Source organism: Panicum virgatum, chromosome 2K (genome assembly GCF_016808335.1).
Source record: "Panicum virgatum strain AP13 chromosome 2K, P.virgatum_v5, whole genome shotgun sequence".
NCBI lineage: Eukaryota > Viridiplantae > Streptophyta > Magnoliopsida > Poales > Poaceae > Panicum > Panicum virgatum.
In genome coordinates this window covers 51,417,452-51,436,697 of record NC_053137.1, presented here as the reverse complement: position 1 = coordinate 51,436,697, position 19,246 = coordinate 51,417,452, and the positions used below count along the sequence as shown (strand labels likewise).

Below are 19,246 nucleotides of genomic sequence, written 5' to 3'. Positions count from 1 at the left end.
TTAGAAAATAAGAAATGCCCAACTAGCCCGCATTATCGTCATATTATACGTGAATACGACATACCGGTGCAGTTAATACGCAAGAAGGATACATAACAAAGTCTTAATAAAAAAAATACAAATCCTCGTTAGATTCCATCAATATTTGTAGAATTCAGAATTCAGAACCAGCAAAATACGACCTAATAACGTTTAAAAATATAAATCCTCGTTACTTCGTTAGCAGCCATCGCTGATGGGAGATTATTGTTCCGAACCAGCAAAATATAGAACCACGTGTATGACACGTGGGCCACCTACTCCCCGCACTCTGCGATCCGCGTGACCCAAGCCGCCGGGGCAGCCGCCACCCGAAGTAATCGTCTTCCCCCAGTGCTCCCTCTCCCCACCTCAACCCCAACTACTACCAACGAGCGCCACCAACTAATCGTAGGAGGAAGCAACCCGGCGGGAACCGATCGGTCATGGCGGCGGCGAAGATAGCACCGTCGATGCTCTCATCGGACTTCGCCAATCTCGCCTCGGAGGCTGAGCGCATGCTCCGCCTCGGCGCCGACTGGCTCCACATGGACATCATGGTACGATCCCGGATCCCCTTCCACTCTCCGGCCATTCCTGTCCCTCACGGATGTTTTGATACTGGTCATCGATCCGAGCAATAGTCTTTCTGGGAAGGTTTGAGTTCGCCGTGGTAGTGTTCCTTGGGCTTGGGTATAATCCTGTCATGAATGGCAAAGGCAGGATTGAGCGATTGTTGACTAACTTGCATTTGGACTAATTACCACGCGATTAGGTTGTACGCACTACTGTGGCATTTAGAGACTTAGAGTAACTCCGATTCTGTATGATTTGTTCTGAATTGGGCTTTGTCGTGTCAATCATATCTTCGAGTACTACTATGTATGTCTGGAAAGTTAGCTGACTTTCAGGGCATGAAAACCTGTTTGTGTAAGTCTCAGTTTCCTTCTCATGCTGTCCTCAAATGATCCAGTTTGCGTACTGCAAGACTGCGAGCCTTCGTTTTGTTCATGGCAACCTTGTAGTTGTCCTCTTACGTCTTGCTTTTCGCTGAATTCTAATGCTTCTGTTGATGTATGAATTGATGATAAAAATGTGTTAAATATTTAAAAGTTATCTTATGATGATTTCTGTTTTTTATTTCTCATGTTTTCCTGCAGGATGGGTGAGTCAGTCTCTACTTTCCAATCTGGACCCGTTACATTTATTGTGGTTTGCTACTGAAGTGTCTGATGGTGATGAAGGCCTAGTTAGTTCTCAAGTATCATTCCTACTTTAAGCTACTAGCATGACTGTAAGGTCGCTTACCCCAGTTGACAGGAACTATCAGATAATGTATACATGCCTGCTACCCAAGTTACCACTGTCCTTAAATCCATTCAGATCCTTATTCTTGTTCAGTTTTTCGCCTACTTGATGACTGCTCTAGCCATTTAATTATCAGAATATTCTTTACATACAGCGGAATTTTGGGGAATCTCATGATTGAATTTCTCTAGAATTAAATGGAGACCTGCACAGCAAAAAGGGGATGGATAAAATAACACCAAATTTTATGGGGACCAACTTGGAAAAGGAACAACATACATTTAATCCTGTCACCGATAAAAGTATAAGGATAGTGCAAGTTGCAAAACAATGAAAAAGAATGTATCAGTAAGCTTTACTCCTCCTCAGCTATCTTAGAAACTCTCTTCCTATCCTTTGAAAAAAAGAAAGTATCAGTAAGTATCAAGTTGCCAACTGCCAATCAATTTGCTGTTCACTTACATTTCTTGGATGGGATCAAAGATCCAACATTCCCTGAGCATTAAATAGAGTAAGTTAGCATTATTTTGGAGATGTTGAAAGCTACTTGCTAACATAACCTGTTGTATGTATGAAGCTACACCAGAGCACTTTATTACAAATAATTGCTACCTTTTCACCATGCCATTACTTTCTTCACCAGGGGCGCAGTTTTTTAAAAATAAAACCTTTCAGATATCATTTTGATTTAAGGTCATGTTGATGTCTGTGAAAAAGGATTAATTCTCTTTATAATTTATCAAATTTGGAGGACAAACCTCCACTGTTTATTTGAAAAAATGATGATAATAAGTTCTTGCTGTTACGAAAATAAGCTATCCTCTAAGTATTTTGTTTTAACTTTAATGCCTGTTTGCAAATGCAGGCACTTTGTGCCTAATCTGACTATTGGGGCTCCAGTGATCCAGAGCTTGAGGAAACATACCAAGTATGGTCTTTATTTTCTTTACTTATATGGATGACTTCTGTTTCAACATATTTCCAGTAATGCTAACAATTGTTGGTTTCTAGAGCATATTTGGACTGCCATCTTATGGTCACAAACCCTTCAGATTATGTAGAACCATTGGGAAAGGCTGGCGCCACAGGATTCACATTCCATATAGAAGTAACCAGAGGTAAACACACATTCATTGGCCAATGGCCTATTTTTTTAGTCTTCCTCATCTTATGGGAAACTTGATGCAGACAACTGGCAAGAGCTCATCCAAAGCATTAAATCGAAGGGTATGCGGCCTGGTGTATCATTGAGGCCAGGTACTCCAGTGGAGGAAGTATTTCCCCTGGTACGTCAACACTTGCTACAACTTCTGAAGTTACCATTTTATACATAGAAAAGAAACCTTTAGCATTTGGTCTGAGAGTGAATGTTATGCTTTTGTTTTACATATTCTTATTGATAACTGCGCACAGACTGCACAGTAGAAGTAGGTTTATATACATTTAGATTCAGCTTGTATTTTTTTAGTTTCTGGTTGATTTTAATTTCATAATATCCAGGCCCATATTCATTTATACTCAAAATTGTTTTGTGTAATGGTGTTTGTTGATACATGTTCTGTACACTTTTAGCGAATATCCTTCGCCAATTTCTAAACTCTGTTGTTAAGGTGACGATTTGACAAGTACTTTCTATTCCTCTTGTTCAGATGTTCATTCATCATTTTGCTAATATCACAATATATCATCACTGGGAGTAATTGTACCATGCAGTGGGTCCTTAGTTCCACACTAAAGGTCTTTCTTACTAATAAGCAGTGTGCTGCTCAGACCTGTTTTCATACAACTTTTTCTACCATGGTTACTGTTTACTTACAGATTTCAGAACCATTTTCAGTTGTCTTTTCTATCTCTCTAAATTGCATGACAATGGACATTTCTTCCTGTGGATTTACTGAAGCTACCAACAGTATTAATAAGAAATTTTTCAGGTGGAAGCGGAAAATCCGGTAGAATTAGTTCTTGTGATGACAGTTGAGCCTGGTTTCGGTGGTCAGAAATTCATGCCAGAAATGATGGATAAGGTATTGTTCTCCCTGTTCTTTATTCTATATATATATATATATATATATATATATATATATATATATATATATATATATATATATATATATATCTGATGTTTAACAATTATGTTCACTTTCTGCAATCTGTATGAACTAGGTGCGCACACTGAGAAATAAGTACCCTTCCCTTGACATAGAGGTATGATATCATCTGTGTCTAAGCATGGTTCGTCGTCTCTGGGAAGTGGGAAACCCTTTTTTCCTCCATCACGTCAATTTGCTGAAGGCAGTTTATGATCTGCTCTTTCAGGTCGATGGGGGTCTAGGTCCTTCAACCATTGATGTGGCCGCATCTGCTGGAGCTAATTGCATTGTCGCTGGAAGCTCCATATTTGGCGCTGCTGACCCAGGAGAGGTCATATCGATGCTTAGGAGGAGTGTCGAGGGCTCTCAGAACAAAAACTGATCTGTAATCCACTTCTCGGCTGTAAACTAGATCCACTCTGCACGTCAATCATATAAAGGATCCTCACGATTGCACCAAGAATTGTTAAGCGTGAATAAAATTCAATGTTCGCCCTGATGCCACTGTCATGTAATCACACGTTCTTTTTGAAAAACCCCTGCAAAGCTGAGCTTTTGTGTACCCTTTCAGTCTGCCTTGAATACATCTGCCTTATATTTTTCTTGCAACGCTTGTTGTGCTGTCAAAGATCTTGCTTTTGCTTTGGTCAAACGGCACGTCTGTTTACAAATAACTGAATTTACTCTGATCACAAATAGAAGCCATTTTCACTCTGTTCTGCTGGAACCAGCCAGCAATATTTTTCTCTCACGCCAAACCAACAACAGCCACCAGCACCAGCCATCAGTACTTTTCTCTCACAACAAATTAGCATCAGCCGAAGCCAACGAACAGAGTGTTTTAAGATTCCTACATGTAAGCCTTTTTTAAAAAAAAAGTTGACATTCAAGTAAGGTCTGAATATTTGTCGTGAAAAGTGCTTTCATAATATGTTATATTTTATACTGAATACATATTTTTATAGAAATGACAAGTCAAACCGTGTCAGTTCCCCAAAAGAAATGATTTATATTTACGGTCGAAGGAAGTGAATAATTAATTAGACAAAGTATAAGACTCGGTGCCTCATCTTTTAATATATAAGACCTTTTGCTGTCGTGCATTCATTGTCATTGTTCTTTTTTTCCTCTTCTGAAAGATCACCCGTCGTCATTGTGCAATCTTCGTTGGACCATAGTCCTCCCTCACTAGCAAAGTGCATGGGGGAATAGCCGAATAGGTCAGTGTTGGTGATATGCCCAAGAGCCCATCATCACAATACGGTTTAAAGGCCCAAGTGGATATTGATTCAAGAGGGATTAGGGTTACTAATGGGTCTATGAGATAGAAGCCCATTAGTACGCCCTATATATATATATATATGAGGGAGGGGCTAGGGGGGCGATGATCTGAGCCGCGCCACCTCCCTAGCCGCCGCCCCTCCCTCTCTCTCGGCCGCCGCCCTTGCCGTGCGTGCGGTGCTAGCACACCGACGCCCGGCGTTTTATCCCCGTACGTGTGGACTCCATGGAGGCGCTGCTGCGACTGCTGCGCTGATCGGTTGCTGGGATCAAGTACGAGGAGCTCGGTTCGTGGGACGTGATCGACTACTTCCTCTACATCGACGCGCGACTTCTTCCGCTGCGCTGCGCGTCTAGTGGTAACGATCTATGATCTTCTACTCGCAAGTATCTTGGGTTTATGCGGTAGTGATGCTAGCGTAGCCTACCCGTTTCCCTACAGTGGTATCAAAGCCATCTTGCGTAGTTTTTGGTCTGAATCTTTTGCATATAGGCGATATGTTGTTGTAGTAGATTGGATCTATTACTTTTGCACGGTTTGATTAGATCAATTGGTCATAAGGGGTTAAAACTGGAGCGAGTTGATTGCGCGGCATATGACAAAAGATTAGTTTGTGTTCTTTCTCTGTTATGCATACGACATGTCCCTACCGGCTGGAATCACCATCGGGACTAACTGTGTGCATAGTCAGCAAATTGAACCAACAGATCAAGGTCATGTGTAGATGCAGTCTTCTCAAGTGCAAAGTTTGCACGGTCAAGGTGATTGACCTAGTGAAAATTGAGGCATTATGAATGGCTCGGATTTGAGGTGATGCGATCACTCTGATGAGATTTTCATAGGGATTCCATAGACCGCCGTTGCTTTCTCGTTGTAGCGGCTTCTCAAGCGCTACTTTGATAGAACACGTCGTACGCCTAACTTGTTTTTGCAGGGTGTGATGTGAATGGTATGGCCTCAATGTCATGTGATGATGTATGTGATGATTTGTGCGGCCTGCGTGTCGCAAGTTAACACAACCGGGTTGAGGTTGCACCATTATTGTATAACGACCTGCGTGTCGACTTGTGATGTTTGAATCCTCATGTAATTATTTCACTAGCTATTAGATGTAGTAGCTTAGTATCTTTTCATGGAGGCTTCAATCATGATGGCGATGATGATCACCACAAGACAGGACGGATGGCAATGGAGGTCACCTTGGAGCCATGGCGATGATGCCCATTGTGATGCAAGAGGCCATACTATTCACAATATAATATGATTATATGCTTGTGATGTTTATTTTCCTGTCATACTATTCTTTCATGCTTTTACATATGGTGGATGCTTTAATCATGATAGAATAGCTTCCCTTATAAAAGGTTGAGTTTTTGATGCCTTTTACCAATAGCTGCACCTATAAATTTTGATCGTTGTGTGGTAGGTTTACCAAAGTAGAGTACCCTCAGCTATCACTTTTGTATAGGGTGGATGTCGGACATTCACAAGCATAGTATTGGTTTACTCAGCAAAGTTATCAAAACAGTTTTGGGCTTTAAGGCATAGGGTTGGGGCCGGGGCATTGGATGCCACCCAACAAACAAGAGTCGCATAGAGATGTGATTAGTAATTTGTTACTTACTTGTATCACTACTTTTCTAGCCGTGATGCTAAAGCTCACTAGAATTTTAGTGATTATGGATCTTGAACCACTATATGTCATTAGAGGGAAGATGACTTTGATATAGTAGGTTGTCTTTTGTTAAATCAGTTAATGAAAGTCTTTACATAAACTTAGTGCTGAAATCTTGCTTTACTTTAATGTTGTAGATCATGTCTGCCAGTAACAATTCTGTTTTCAATTTGCGTTCTGTTCTTGAGAAAGAAAAGTTGAATGGAACAAACTTTATTGATTGGTACCGCAACCTGAGAATTGTTCTCAGGAAAGAGAAAAAGGAGTATGTTCTTGAGCAGCCATATTCTGATGATCTCCCTGACAATGCAACTGCTGCTGATCGCAGAGCTTATGAGAAGCACTGCAATGACTCACTTGATGTCAGCTGTCTGATGCTCGCCACCATGTCCCCTGATTTGCAGAAGCAGTATGAGCATGCGGATGCTCATACCATGATCGAGGGGCTGCGTGGGATGTTTCAGAACCAAGCCAGGACTGAGAGGTTCAATATCTCAAAATCCTTGTTTGCGTGCAACCTGGCAGAAGGTAGCACAGTCAGTCCTCATGTGATCAAAATGATTGGTTACATTGAGACTTTGGATAGACTTGGTTCTGAACTTCACCAAGACTTGGCTACTGATGTTATTCTCCAGTCGCTCCCGGCGAGCTATGAGCCTTTTATCATGAACTTTCAGATGAATGGCTTGGATAAAACATTGAGTGAATTGCATGGGATGCTAAAAACAGCAGAGGAGAGCATTAAGAAGAATCCCAATCATGTGATGATGATTCAGAAGGGGAACAAAAAGAGGAAGCGTTGGACGCCTCCTAATCCCAAAGGTAAAGGCAAGGAAAAGAGTTCCGGTGGTGAGTCCTCAGGCTCTAAGCTAAAGCCAGCACCTAAGGCCAAATCTGGCCCTACTTCTGAAGATGAATGCTTCCACTGTCATGAAAAGGGACATTGGTCTAGGAACTGCAAGAAGTACTTGGAAGAAAAGAAGAAGAAGAAGGGAAGTGAGACTTCCACTTCAGGTATAAATGTTATAGAAATAAATATTGCATTATCTTCTAGTGAATCATGGGTATTTGATACTAGATCGATGATTCACACTTGCAAAATCGTTGCAGGGTCTAAGTGAGACTAGAAGATTTGCAAGAGGCGAGTTGGACGTTCGGGTCGGCAATGGCGCAAAGGTTGCGGTGTTGGCGGTCGGCACCTACCACTTGTCTCTACCCTCCGGATTAGTTTTGGAATTAAATAATTGTTATTGCATTCCTGCTTTGACCAAGAACATTATTTTTTCTTCATGTTTGGAAGAAGTTGGTGATTTTAAGATTGTAATTGAGAACAAACGTTGTTCTATCTTTTGCAATGGTATTTTTTATGCTCATTGTCCATTGGTGAATGGATTATATGTTCTTGATCTTGAGGATAAATCTGTCTGTAACATTAATACTAAGAGGTTTAGACCAAATGATTTGAATCCCACTTTTATTTGGCATTGTCGCTTAGGTCATATAAATGAGAAGCGCATTGAACAACTCCATAAAGATGGATTGTTAAGCTCATTTGATTTTGAATCATTTGACACATGTGAGTCTTGTTTGCTTGGAAAGATGACCAAAGCACCTTTCACTGGTCAGAGTGAGAGGGCGAGTGACTTGTTGGGACTTGTACATACCGATGTATGTGGACCAATGAGCTCAATAGCCAGAGGTAGTTTTCAGTACTTCATTACTTTCACTTATGACTTTAGTAGATATGGCTATATCTACTTAATGAGGCACAAGTCTGAATCGTTTGAAAAGTTCAAAGAATTTCAGAATGAAGTACAAAATCAATTAGGCAAGACAATTAAATTTCTACGATCTGATCGTGGAGGAGAATATTTGAGCCTTGAATTTGGTGATCATTTGAAGCAATGTGGAATTATTCCGCAGCTAACTCCGCCCGGAACGCCTCAATGGAATGGGGTATCCGAACGGAGGAACCGAACCTTGTTGGACATGGTTAGGTCCATGATGAGCCAAGCTGATCTTCCATTGTCATTTTGGGGTTATGCTCTTGAAACTGCTGTGTTCACACTGAATAGGGTTCCAAATAAGTCTGTTGAGAAGACACCATATGAGATATGGACTGGGAAGCGTCCCGGATTATCTTTTCTCAAAGTTTGGGGATGTGAGGCTTATGTCAAACGTTTGATGTCAGATAAGCTCACTCCAAAGTCAGACAAATGTTTCCTTGTGGGGTATCCTAGGGAAACCAAAGGATATTATTTTTACAATAAGGCGGAAGGCAAAGTGTTTGTCGCTCGCAATGGTGTTTTCTTAGAAAAGGAGTTTCTCTCGAAAGGATTTAGTGGGAGCAAGGTGCAACTTGAAGAAATTCAGGAAACACCCGAAACTGTTTCAGCACCCACTGAAGATCCACGGGATGTGCAAGATGTTGCACAACCCGTAGTTGAGGCACCAGCCCCACGAAGGTCTATAAGGGCACATCGCGCTACTGACAAGCTCAACCTCCTTATTACGGAGGAGCGCCATGTATTATTGATGGAAAATGATGAGCCCTTGACCTACAAAGAAGCAATGATGGGACCCGACTCCGACAAATGGCTTGAAGCCATGGAATCCGAGTTAAAATCCATGCATGATAATCAAGTTTGGAACTTGGTCGATCAGATTGACAGTGTAAGACCTGTCGACTGTAAGTGAATTTTTAAGAAAAAATTAGACATGGATGGAAATATTCACATCTATAAGGCACGATTGGTGGCGAAAGGTTTCCGACAAATTCAAGGTGTTGACTATGAGGAAACCTTTTCGCCCGTCGCAATGCTAAAGTCTGTTCGGATTCTCCTAGCAATTGCCGCATATTATGACTATGAGATATGGCAAATGGATGTCAAAACCGCTTTTCTTAATGGACATCTAAGTGAGGATGTGTATATGACACAGCCTGAAGGTTTTGTCGATCCTAAAAATGCTGGGAAAATATGTAAGCTTCAGAGGTCCATCTATGGATTGAAGCAAGCATCTCGGAGTTGGAATATTCGTTTTGATGAAGTAGTCAAAGGGTTTGGCTTCATCAAGAATGAAGATGAGCCTTGTGTTTACAAAAAGGCTAGTGGGAGCGCACTTGTGTTTCTGGTCCTATATGTGGATGACATATTACTGATCGGAAATGATATTCCAATGCTTGAAGCCGTTAAAACCTCATTGAAAAAGAGTTTTTCGATGAAGGATTTAGGAGAAGCGGCTTATATTCTGGGTATTAGGATCTATAGAGATAGATCAAAAAGGCTAATTGGATTGAGCCAAGACACGTACATTGACAAGATATTGAATCGGTTCAATATGCAAGATTCCAAGAAAGGTTTCTTGCCAATGTCACATGACATTACTCTAAGCAAGAGTCAGTGTGCTACGACACCTGATGAGCAAAAGAGGATAAGTACGATTCCTTATGCTTCAGCCATAGGGTCGATCATGTATGTTATGCTTTGCACGCGCCCAGATGTTTCCTTTGCTCTAAGTGTTACGAGCAGGTATCAGTCAGATTTCGGTGAACCTCACTGGACAATTGTAAAGAGTATCCTTAAGTACTTGAGAAGAACTAAGGATATGTTCCTAATATTTGGAGCCGAAGATGAGCTCCTTGTAAAGGGTTACACCGATGCTAGTTTTCAAACAGACAAAGATGACTCCAAATCGCAATCCGGTTTTGTTTTCTGCCTCAATGGTGGGGCAGTGAGCTGGAAGAGTTCCAAGCAAGATACGGTGGCTGATTCGACGACAGAGGCCGAGTATATTGCAGCTTCCGAAGCTGCAAAAGAAGCTGTTTGGATCAGAAAGTTTGTTTCTGACTTGGGTGTTGTTCCTAGTGCGTCCAGTCCAGTGGACCTCTATTGTGATAATAGTGGTGCCGTTGCACTAGCAAAGGAGCCTAGAACAACTAAAAAGTCCAGACATATACTGCGAAAGTATCACCTCATCCGTAACTTTGTTGAGAGAGGTGATGTGAAGGTTTGCAAGGTGCACACGGATTCAAACGTTGCTGATCCGTTGACGAAGCCTCTCCCACAACCAAAGCATGAGGCGCACATGAGATCTATGGGTATTAGATACTTACATCAGTGATTCTAGTGTGCGTGGGAGATTTTGTGTCATGAGTATGTTTATGTAATGATAAATAATTGTTATTTGTTCCATGGATGATTATTTTACATTGATTATCAAGTATGTGATTTGTTCGTGAAACTCTTTGTTGAAAATGATATGATTCTAAATTATCCCTAGTTTATGTCGTTGTGTGGGACAATAACTACGTTGAGACTAGCACATGCATTAATTGATGATCATGTTTCACGGATCATGGATATGGAGATATCGGATTAATGATGTGGACACATGTTGGTGAACATGGTGTTGGATTGACCCACTCCAAGACAATGTTGGGATTGTTATTTTGTATGTGTCATCAGTTGTTCTTGAGTGTTATACCTACTGAATCCTTAGACCTGAGATCGCCATTGTTTCTCACTGTGTGTAGTGGTGCATCTTGGGGCTGCTAAACGCTACTCCGTGACTGGGTAGTTACAAAAGCAGCTTACAGGTATGTCATGAAACATGGAATGGGATGTGAGCGGATCAAGATGGAATTTGCCCCTCCTAGATAACGGGAGAGATATCTCTGGGCCCCTCGAGATAGTTGGATTTGAAAGTGCATGGCCATGCCAAAGTGATTAAAGAGTTAATCATGATGACTAAAGGTTAGTTATGAATAGAATCCACTATTAGATCGAGAGAATGATCGAGCTATCACAAAGGTGGCACGCATCTCGCTTTGAGCTTGACTGGTATCGTGTGGCAAAGGGATCGGTGTATGAGTATATCTATGGTTCGGCCGATATGATCTTTATGTGTATTTGTGAGTCACTATGCCCTGCTAGGTGCCGCTATTGACTTGTGATTCGGAAATGATTTCCGATCACGACCACCTACACATGAACCTAACGGGTCACACACTTAAGGGGTTTGGAATGTTGGAAAGCTTGCATGTATGATTGTTTCTAGTGCAAGTGGGAGATTGTTGGTGATATGCCCAAGAGCCCATCATCACAATACGGTTTAAAGGCCCAAGTGGATATTGATCCAAGAGGGATTAGGGTTACTAATGGGCCTATGAGATAGAAGCACATTAGTACGCCCTATATATATGAGGGAGGGGCTAGGGGGGCGATGATCTGAGCCGCGCCACCTCCCTAGCCGCCGCCCCTCACTCTCTCTCGGCCGCCGCCCTTGCCGTGCGTGCGGTGCTAGCACACCGACGCCCGGCGTTTCATCCCCGTACGTGTGGACTCCGTGGAGGCGCTGCTGCGACTGCTGCGCTGATCGGCTGCTGGGATTAAGTACAAGGAGCTCGGTTCGTGGGACGTGATCGACTACTTCCTCTACATCGACGCGCGACTTCTTCCGCTGCGCTGCGCGTCTAGTGGTAACGATCTATGATCTTCTACTCGCAAGTATTTTGGGTTTATGCGGTAGTGATGCTAGCGTAGCCTACCCATTTCCCTACAGTCAAGGTCTTGTTTAGTTGCATTTTTCAAAATTCCAAAATTTTGTTGCAGCATCTGCATGGAGCACTAAATTAGACGAAATAAAAAACTAATTGCGCAGTTTGCTTGTAAATTGCGAGACGAATCTAACGAATCTAATTAGGCCGTGATTAGACTCTAAATTGCTACAGTAAACATGCTCTAATGATGGATTAATTAGTCTCATTAGATTTGTCTCGTAGTTTACATAAGAATTTTGTAATTAGTTTTATGATTAGTCTATATTTACTACTCCAAATATAACAAGATTTCCTTTCAAAAATTTTACGCTTCTAAACAAGCCCCAAATCAATATTAGTTTGGGATGTTGATAGGGCACCGGCCATCATCTAATCATTGAACCACTGCGTTCGGCAGGCTGGAGCTGGAGGCTGGAGCTGGAATGGTGTGGGAGAAAAATACTATTGGGCTGGCTGGAGCTGGAGCTGATGGCTGGAGTAGTGTGAGAAGAAAAATACTATAATGCTCGAGGGGAGATGAACAGCCGAACGCAGTGAATGCAATGGCCACAATACTCGTCCTGATCCAGACTACAACCAGCCAAGCCATAGCCAAGTGACACTGCGAAGGTAGGGAGCACCTGCCGTAGCAGACAGGCAGGACCGAACCAAAGCATCTTGCCCCTGTGCCGGTGTGCGGTGCGATCCCCGCGGATCCTGTTCCTCTTCCACCGAGGAAAACGCGCATTCCCCCCGTCCCGAAGTTCTCAAATCTCAACCTCCCTGCGGCCTGCACCGTTGCCCTCATCCGGTGGCGCGGCCCATCCAACCCTTCCAGACAAAAAAAGAGCCCCACAAGCAGACCGGAACCCCGAACCCGCGAATCAATCCCGAATCCCGATCGGCCGGCGGCGCTGGGAGGCGATGCCGGAGAAGGCGGTCGACGACGTCATGGAGGCGGCGGTGGGGGCCCACTTCAGCGGCCTCCGCCTCGAGGCGCTCCGCCTCTCCTCCCCATCCTCCCCCTCCTCTCCTTCCTCCGCCAGGGCCTCCCCGGCAGCCGCCACCCACTCCAATGGCGCGGTCTACGCCAACGGCACTGCCGCTGCGGCGGCGGTGGAGCTCGCCTCCCCGCCCGCCGCCAGGCAGCCCTTCGTCATCGGTAGGTGGTCTCTCATCCGGTCCCCACACCCCTTCCCCCCGCGCGCTCGCTGCTCGCACGCAAGTGGCCGCTCCTCATTCTGTCGGTCCTGTTTGAGATTTTTCGCTTGACTTTTTTTTTCCCTCTCTCAAGGGGTTTCCGGAGGGACGGCGTCGGGGAAGACGACGGTGTGCGACATGATCATCCAGCAGCTGCACGACCACCGCGTCGTGCTCGTAAACCAGGTGTGTGTGATCACTGCTGCTTCTGCGGCTGGATTTGTTTTGGTTGGAGAGACTCGCCTGCTGCTGCTGCTGCTGCTGCTGCTGCTGCTGCTGCTGCTGCTTTGTCTTGTTGAATTTTGCTTTGCGGTTTACTGGTTTTGTTTAGTGTGCCCCAAGCCATGCAGTCTATCCAGTTTGAAAGGCGGGATAATACCCTAGTTATTTACTCAGCTAGATATAGCTGATGATCTGTGAATCTGTATGCGAATGCTAGCAAATTCGTGTACTGTTTTTAACTACCTTATGAAGTCACATTGTTCAGAACAACTAATATGAACTGGGTTTGATGGGTCCTGCAAATCAATCTAAGGGTGACTTCGGAAGAACAGCTTGAACTTATTTTGGGCTTGTAATTTCGCAGGATTCCTTCTATCGGGGCCTGACTGCTGAAGAATCTGCACGTGCCCAAGACTACAATTTTGACCACCCTGGTACTTCATTTTCTATTTGGAATACCCTACCTGTGGTAGTGATCGGAGCGATAATTGACTATTCTTTAGTTGAAATGTGAGATAAGCTGTACTCTTTTCTTGCAGATGCATTTGATACGGAACAACTTCTGGAATGCATGGGACAGCTGAAACGTGCTCAGCCTGTAAATGTTCCTATATATGATTTCAAGAAGCACCGACGGTGCTCTGAAAGTTTTAGGAAGGTACCAGAAACTTGTAAACCTGCCAGTGTGATAAAGTTACCTTTCCTTTGTGAGTTCAAGTTCATGCTATTGGCCCTTCGGATAACTCTGGAGAACTTTTGTTCCTTTTAATTCTTATTTCTTGTTAAAAATTAGCAAAATCATGTAAGCTGATACACTTCAAAACCCTTTTATTAACTAATGGATGGTCTAATTTCATTTTGCTAGGTCAATGCGTCAGATGTCATCATTTTGGAGGGAATTTTAGTCTTCCATGATCAGAGAGTTCGCAATCTGATGGACATGAAAATTTTTGTGGACACAGGTCTCTCGTCTTTATCACTGTTATATGTTGGTTTATTATAGCATTTATTAGGCTCTTCATGCATTAATTGAAATTTTGTTCATTTCATTGGGTCCATAATGCACCATTAGATGCTGATATTAGGCTTGCTCGAAGAATCAGGCGTGATACAGTTGAAAGAGGCCGAGATATCAGCTCGGTGCTAGACCAGGTGATTTACATGTTGTATTTTTATTTGTGGTTTATATTTATGCCTATTACATGTTTGTTTTTTTAATAATGTACAAATATCTGTATTCTAACATGATCTGTTGGCATCTGTAGTATGGGAGGTTTGTGAAGCCAGCATTCGATGATTTTGTTCTTCCCTCGAAGAAGTACGCTGATGTGATTATTCCACGAGGAGGTGATAACCATGTAGCAGTTGATCTGATTGTTGAACATATCCGTACAAAGCTTGGTCAGCATGACTTGTGCAAAATCTACCCCAATGTTCATGTAGTTCAATCAACTTTTCAGGTAAAGCTATTCTTACGGATATTTTAAATCAACACTGTTATTTTGCTGATTTCAGGATTCCATTTGCCTTTCATAATCAATTTGACAGATCCGAGGAATGCATACTCTTATTCGTGACCGGGACATCACTACACCTGACTTTGTTTTTTATTCAGATCGGTTGATTCGTTTGGTAGTACATATTTTCACAACCTTTATTTCCTGTCTCCAATTTTATGGCTGAGTTAATTCATTTAACTGATATGTGAAATTTGCCATGTCAGGTAGTAGAGCATGGTCTGGGTCATTTGCCATTTACAGAAAAGCAGGTTATTACTCCAACAGGTATTTGCTAGTAGCAACATATATCTTGCCTCCTCTTAGTTGTTCACCTTATGATTATTTACTACCCATCTTATCCCATCCAGAATGTTTGACTCAGGTTTAGGTTCTCCAGGAATATCTTCTGTAACTATGTGGACATTTGATTCTGTTTGCCATCTTAGTTGCTAAAATAGGTTAGCATTAGTTTCGAAAGACTTTGCTACCTGCATGAGACAATAAGGGATTAGCTACCCCTATTTGAAATTGAAATATGTTAAAACCAATCTATATAAGTGTGACTAATGTGCCACATTATTGCTAGCTTTCTTTTGTACTTATTTGGTGATAACACTAAAGTTTGTTAATGATCCTTTTATTTCAGACAACTTTGTCTTCTCGTCAAAAATTTTGCTAGGTGTATATTTACTTTGGGTAATAAAAATACATTTTTTGGCTGAACATCCTCTCATGTCATATTTGTTGGTTCAGGATCTGTTTATATGGGAGTCGACTTCTGCAAGAAGCTCTGTGGAGTATCTATCGTGCGAAGGTAAGCCAAAAAGCTACTGTAACCCCAACAGACAAGCACAAACATTTCCAGAAGCAGGGAACCTAAATGATAGGCAGTTAGACACATACTCTGAATTATCGTGGCACATAATATATGTTAAACAATCATGCACAACAATATTTTTTATGTTTAGAGCTTTGCATTATGTCTTGGCATGTAGAACCTTTTGCTTTCAATATTCATCATGCTGTTGCAACATACTATTATAAACCGGAGTACTTAAGTAGTTAAGTACTGCTTCTGGATACACATACTCTTCTTTTCTGAGTACTCATTTCCTTTTAGGTCTCATACATTACCAGCATGAATTTTTACGCCAGCATGGTGCTCAATGCATTCATGCATTACTCCTGTGTAGTCAATCTGTAATGAACTTCATGACATTATCTGTCACATGTATCATTTCCTAATTTACCCTTCTGATGTATGCATTTTTGTAGTCAATCTTGTGCACATTTTAAATATATTAGTAGAGGTATCCGGTAATACGAGCGGTGGCTTCTACACATTGCACGATGTGTGGGAAAGACCTCCCGCTAATAACCTCCCCCAGACCCCGCACAGTGCGGGAGCCTACGGCACTGGGTACGTCCTTTTTTTTTAGGTATCCGGTAATAAGATTTATTTACACAATATTTAATTGCAGTGGTGAAAGTATGGAGAACGCATTGCGTGCTTGCTGCAAAGGAATAAAAATTGGGAAAATTCTAATACATCGTGTTGGAGACAACGGACAACAGGTAACATTCAAGTCTCATGATACATGATTTTTAATAAAACTTTGAATTGGTCAAATTTGCCCCCATGAATAACTGTCACACTTTCTGCATGTAGCTCGTATATCACAAACTTCCAATGGATATTGCTGAACGGCATGTTCTACTTATGGATCCAGTGCTTGGTACAGGTCGGTTTTGCCTGCTATTCTGTTTCTGTTCATTGTTTGTTCGAACTGAAGGAATTCGATTTAGGTTGTGAAGTTGTGTTAGTAAAAACAAAGAACCCTTTCAAACTTCGCATTTGCATCTACAAATCATTTGGACCATGGATTATCCTTATACAATAACTCAAGGACAAATGGTCGTGCAGTCACAGAAGTACAATCAGTGAATTGAGAATCTCGTTTATTAGCATATCCGACTTTAGTAAAATCTGATGCATTGGCGAATTAGTTATTCGTCGTGATCTCAATAAATAAAGCGTGGTGCTACATTTACCCCCTTCGGAGTTCAAAGAATGGCTATTATTGTTCCTAATAGATGATTATTGCTTATAGCCAGTTTGTATTTACCAGGTTATGAACAAATGGAAGAAGTTCATTTCACTTTACTCAGTATTGACATGTTAGGTTATTGTTTTGTAGGCAACTCAGCAAATCAGGCTATTGACCTTCTTATAAGAAAAGGTGTTCCTGAGGACCGAATCATTTTCCTAAATCTCATCTCGGTATGTCTCTTTGCACACTGAATGGTTGTTTTGCTCGTTATCTCTTTTTTGTTTGCATGACATCTTCTTTTCTGGGAGCAGGCTCCTGAAGGGATTCAATGCGTTTGCAAGCGATTTCCATTGGTGAAGATTGTAACATCAGAGATCGATTATGGTCTGAATGAGGAATTCAGGGTCATCCCTGGACTGGGAGAGTACGGCGATCGCTACTTTGGCACAGACAATTGATGGTTCATGCCACCATCGAATCTCACTTGATCCCTGGAGAGGGATGGTACATTGGACGTAATGTTTACTGTGGAAGGCTGTAGTTGTGTTTAGTAGGTTGAGGTTCGCACAACCTCCAGCATAAGTTGAACCGAGTCCGGAGAGAATCGCTGTAAACCCAATTGGTGTACATTTCTAGCCCTGTACGGGTGCAGTAGAAGCTTTACTCACTACCTGGTGACTGATGTTTTAAATAATCGTTCTTACAAAGCGCCTCAAACTTTAATGTTTGGAAACTTCCTGTTCTTGTGGGACTTGTTGGTTCAGGAAGTAAGGGAAGATATTTGGTGCACACCTTCTCGGTGTAAATGTGAAAATCCCGTATCCAAAAATTTCAAACGATGTAAATTCATAGTGTATTATTAGATGTACTTTGTGTCAAAATGTATAGGCCATGACTGTGAGCTCGCAGAAAGAGCGCATCCTGCTCCCTCATCTGCGCCTCCGCCGCTAATTTTGCCGGATCAGCTCTACCGCCAGTCCGGCGATCTCCCTACGAACATCTAAAAATCCTTACCTACGCATCGCATTCACATATCAGATGCCCGTTCACAGCTCCTAGTCAGCCACGGCAGACGGCACACACCTCTGGTGTGCAGCGTGCGCAGTCGTGCGACTGGTTGTCTCATGTCTGGTTCCCCGGCGACAGCCCATACGACGACCGGAACCAGGCAGCAAACGGCGGGTTGCCGGGTTCGTTTACGTTTATAAATGATTAATTAACAGATAATGAGACAGCAACAGCACTGGTCGGACGACGAAAATGCACAGAATGGATTGTTCTGCTTGTTCAATTGAATAAAGGAAACTGAATGTCACAACCGTCGCTGTGATCCTGTGACCATGCGTTCAAGGAGAAATATGCCATAAATCTCATTGTCAACATCATAAGATATTTAGTATAAAAAACATCATAAGATATTTAGCTCACTTCGTACGATGAAATTGCTAAAGACGAATAGAAAGGTCACTAGAACACATAATACTGTACTCATTGTCAACATCATGGCCTCCATCTCAACATCCCATATCCAAATAAAATTGGAAAGAGCAGACGGCTGTTAAATAAATCCGCTGTTAGCTTCAGTAGACTGAAACAGATTTAAATGCAGTTACTAAAATAGTGTTTATGAACCTGACAGCGACAACAGAGTATAGTCCATGATCATCTTGAATTCTTCCATGCTCCTCTAGTACAGTATAGTAGCCCATGAAAACAAGAGATCGCACCTACCATATGAACAACTAGGCAGAAAGACTACACAGCCTTACCAGTTACCACAATTGCCATTGACAATCTAATAATTACCTCCAATCTATGGTAACCATCATTAGTTTGTTACCTATAACAAGCTAGCATCATAGATCATACTACTACTATTCCACTAATATATGGGCGTCCATAACAGAGCAATCACCCAGATTAAACCAAGCGCATTGGGCAAAACCCACTCCTGGGTCCTGGCTAGAGCAGCAGGGTGGATGCTGCTCGGCACCACGGCACAATCTTCCCGTCGTCCTCTGGCAGGACAGCGCCGTCCAGCCGCGCCTCCCGCGACGTCCCCTCAACGACGTCGACTGCCACCACACGCTCGCCCATGCGCAGCAGAACCTCGTGGTTGTCGCTCTCGAAGCGAAGCGGCCGCAGATGGACCTCCTCCTCGCACCCGCCGCCGTCCACGGCGACCCCGCGGAGCAGATTCCACGTGGGCCCCGGGCCGAGGTTGTGCAGCTCGACGCCATCGTCCGTTCGCACGGCGGCACAGAGGTGGCCGGCCGCGATGCCTAGCTGCCAGAGCGCCGCGGTGTCGGAGCAGCGCGGGGGAGGAGCGATATCGCGGGTGGTGCCCGTGGCGACGTCGAGC

General features: G+C 42.8%; 2 protein-coding genes across 2 annotated transcripts; both read left to right on the top strand.

Moving 5' to 3' along the window:
* The first annotated feature begins 322 nt into the window (after positions 1–322).
* LOC120695792 (ribulose-phosphate 3-epimerase, cytoplasmic isoform-like) lies at positions 323–3,986 on the top strand. The gene is made up of 8 exons (XM_039979025.1): positions 323–578; positions 1,179–1,183; positions 2,192–2,254; positions 2,338–2,444; positions 2,515–2,612; positions 3,258–3,350; positions 3,490–3,531; positions 3,643–3,986. Exons 1-8 carry the CDS (start codon positions 465–467, stop codon positions 3,796–3,798), a joined length of 678 nt encoding a protein of 225 aa, XP_039834959.1. The 5' UTR covers positions 323–464; the 3' UTR covers positions 3,799–3,986.
* Positions 3,987–12,516: 8,530 nt separating this feature from the next.
* On the top strand, positions 12,517–17,746 carry LOC120695791 (uridine kinase-like protein 1, chloroplastic). The gene is made up of 14 exons (XM_039979024.1): positions 12,517–13,074; positions 13,207–13,298; positions 13,699–13,768; positions 13,874–13,992; positions 14,200–14,296; positions 14,407–14,486; positions 14,600–14,794; positions 14,883–14,966; positions 15,058–15,118; positions 15,587–15,647; positions 16,315–16,408; positions 16,503–16,575; positions 17,032–17,114; positions 17,196–17,746. The coding sequence occupies exons 1-14, from the start codon at positions 12,837–12,839 to the stop codon at positions 17,340–17,342; spliced, it is 1,494 nt and encodes a 497-aa protein (XP_039834958.1). The 5' UTR covers positions 12,517–12,836; the 3' UTR covers positions 17,343–17,746.
* The last annotated feature ends 1,500 nt before the right edge of the window (positions 17,747–19,246 follow it).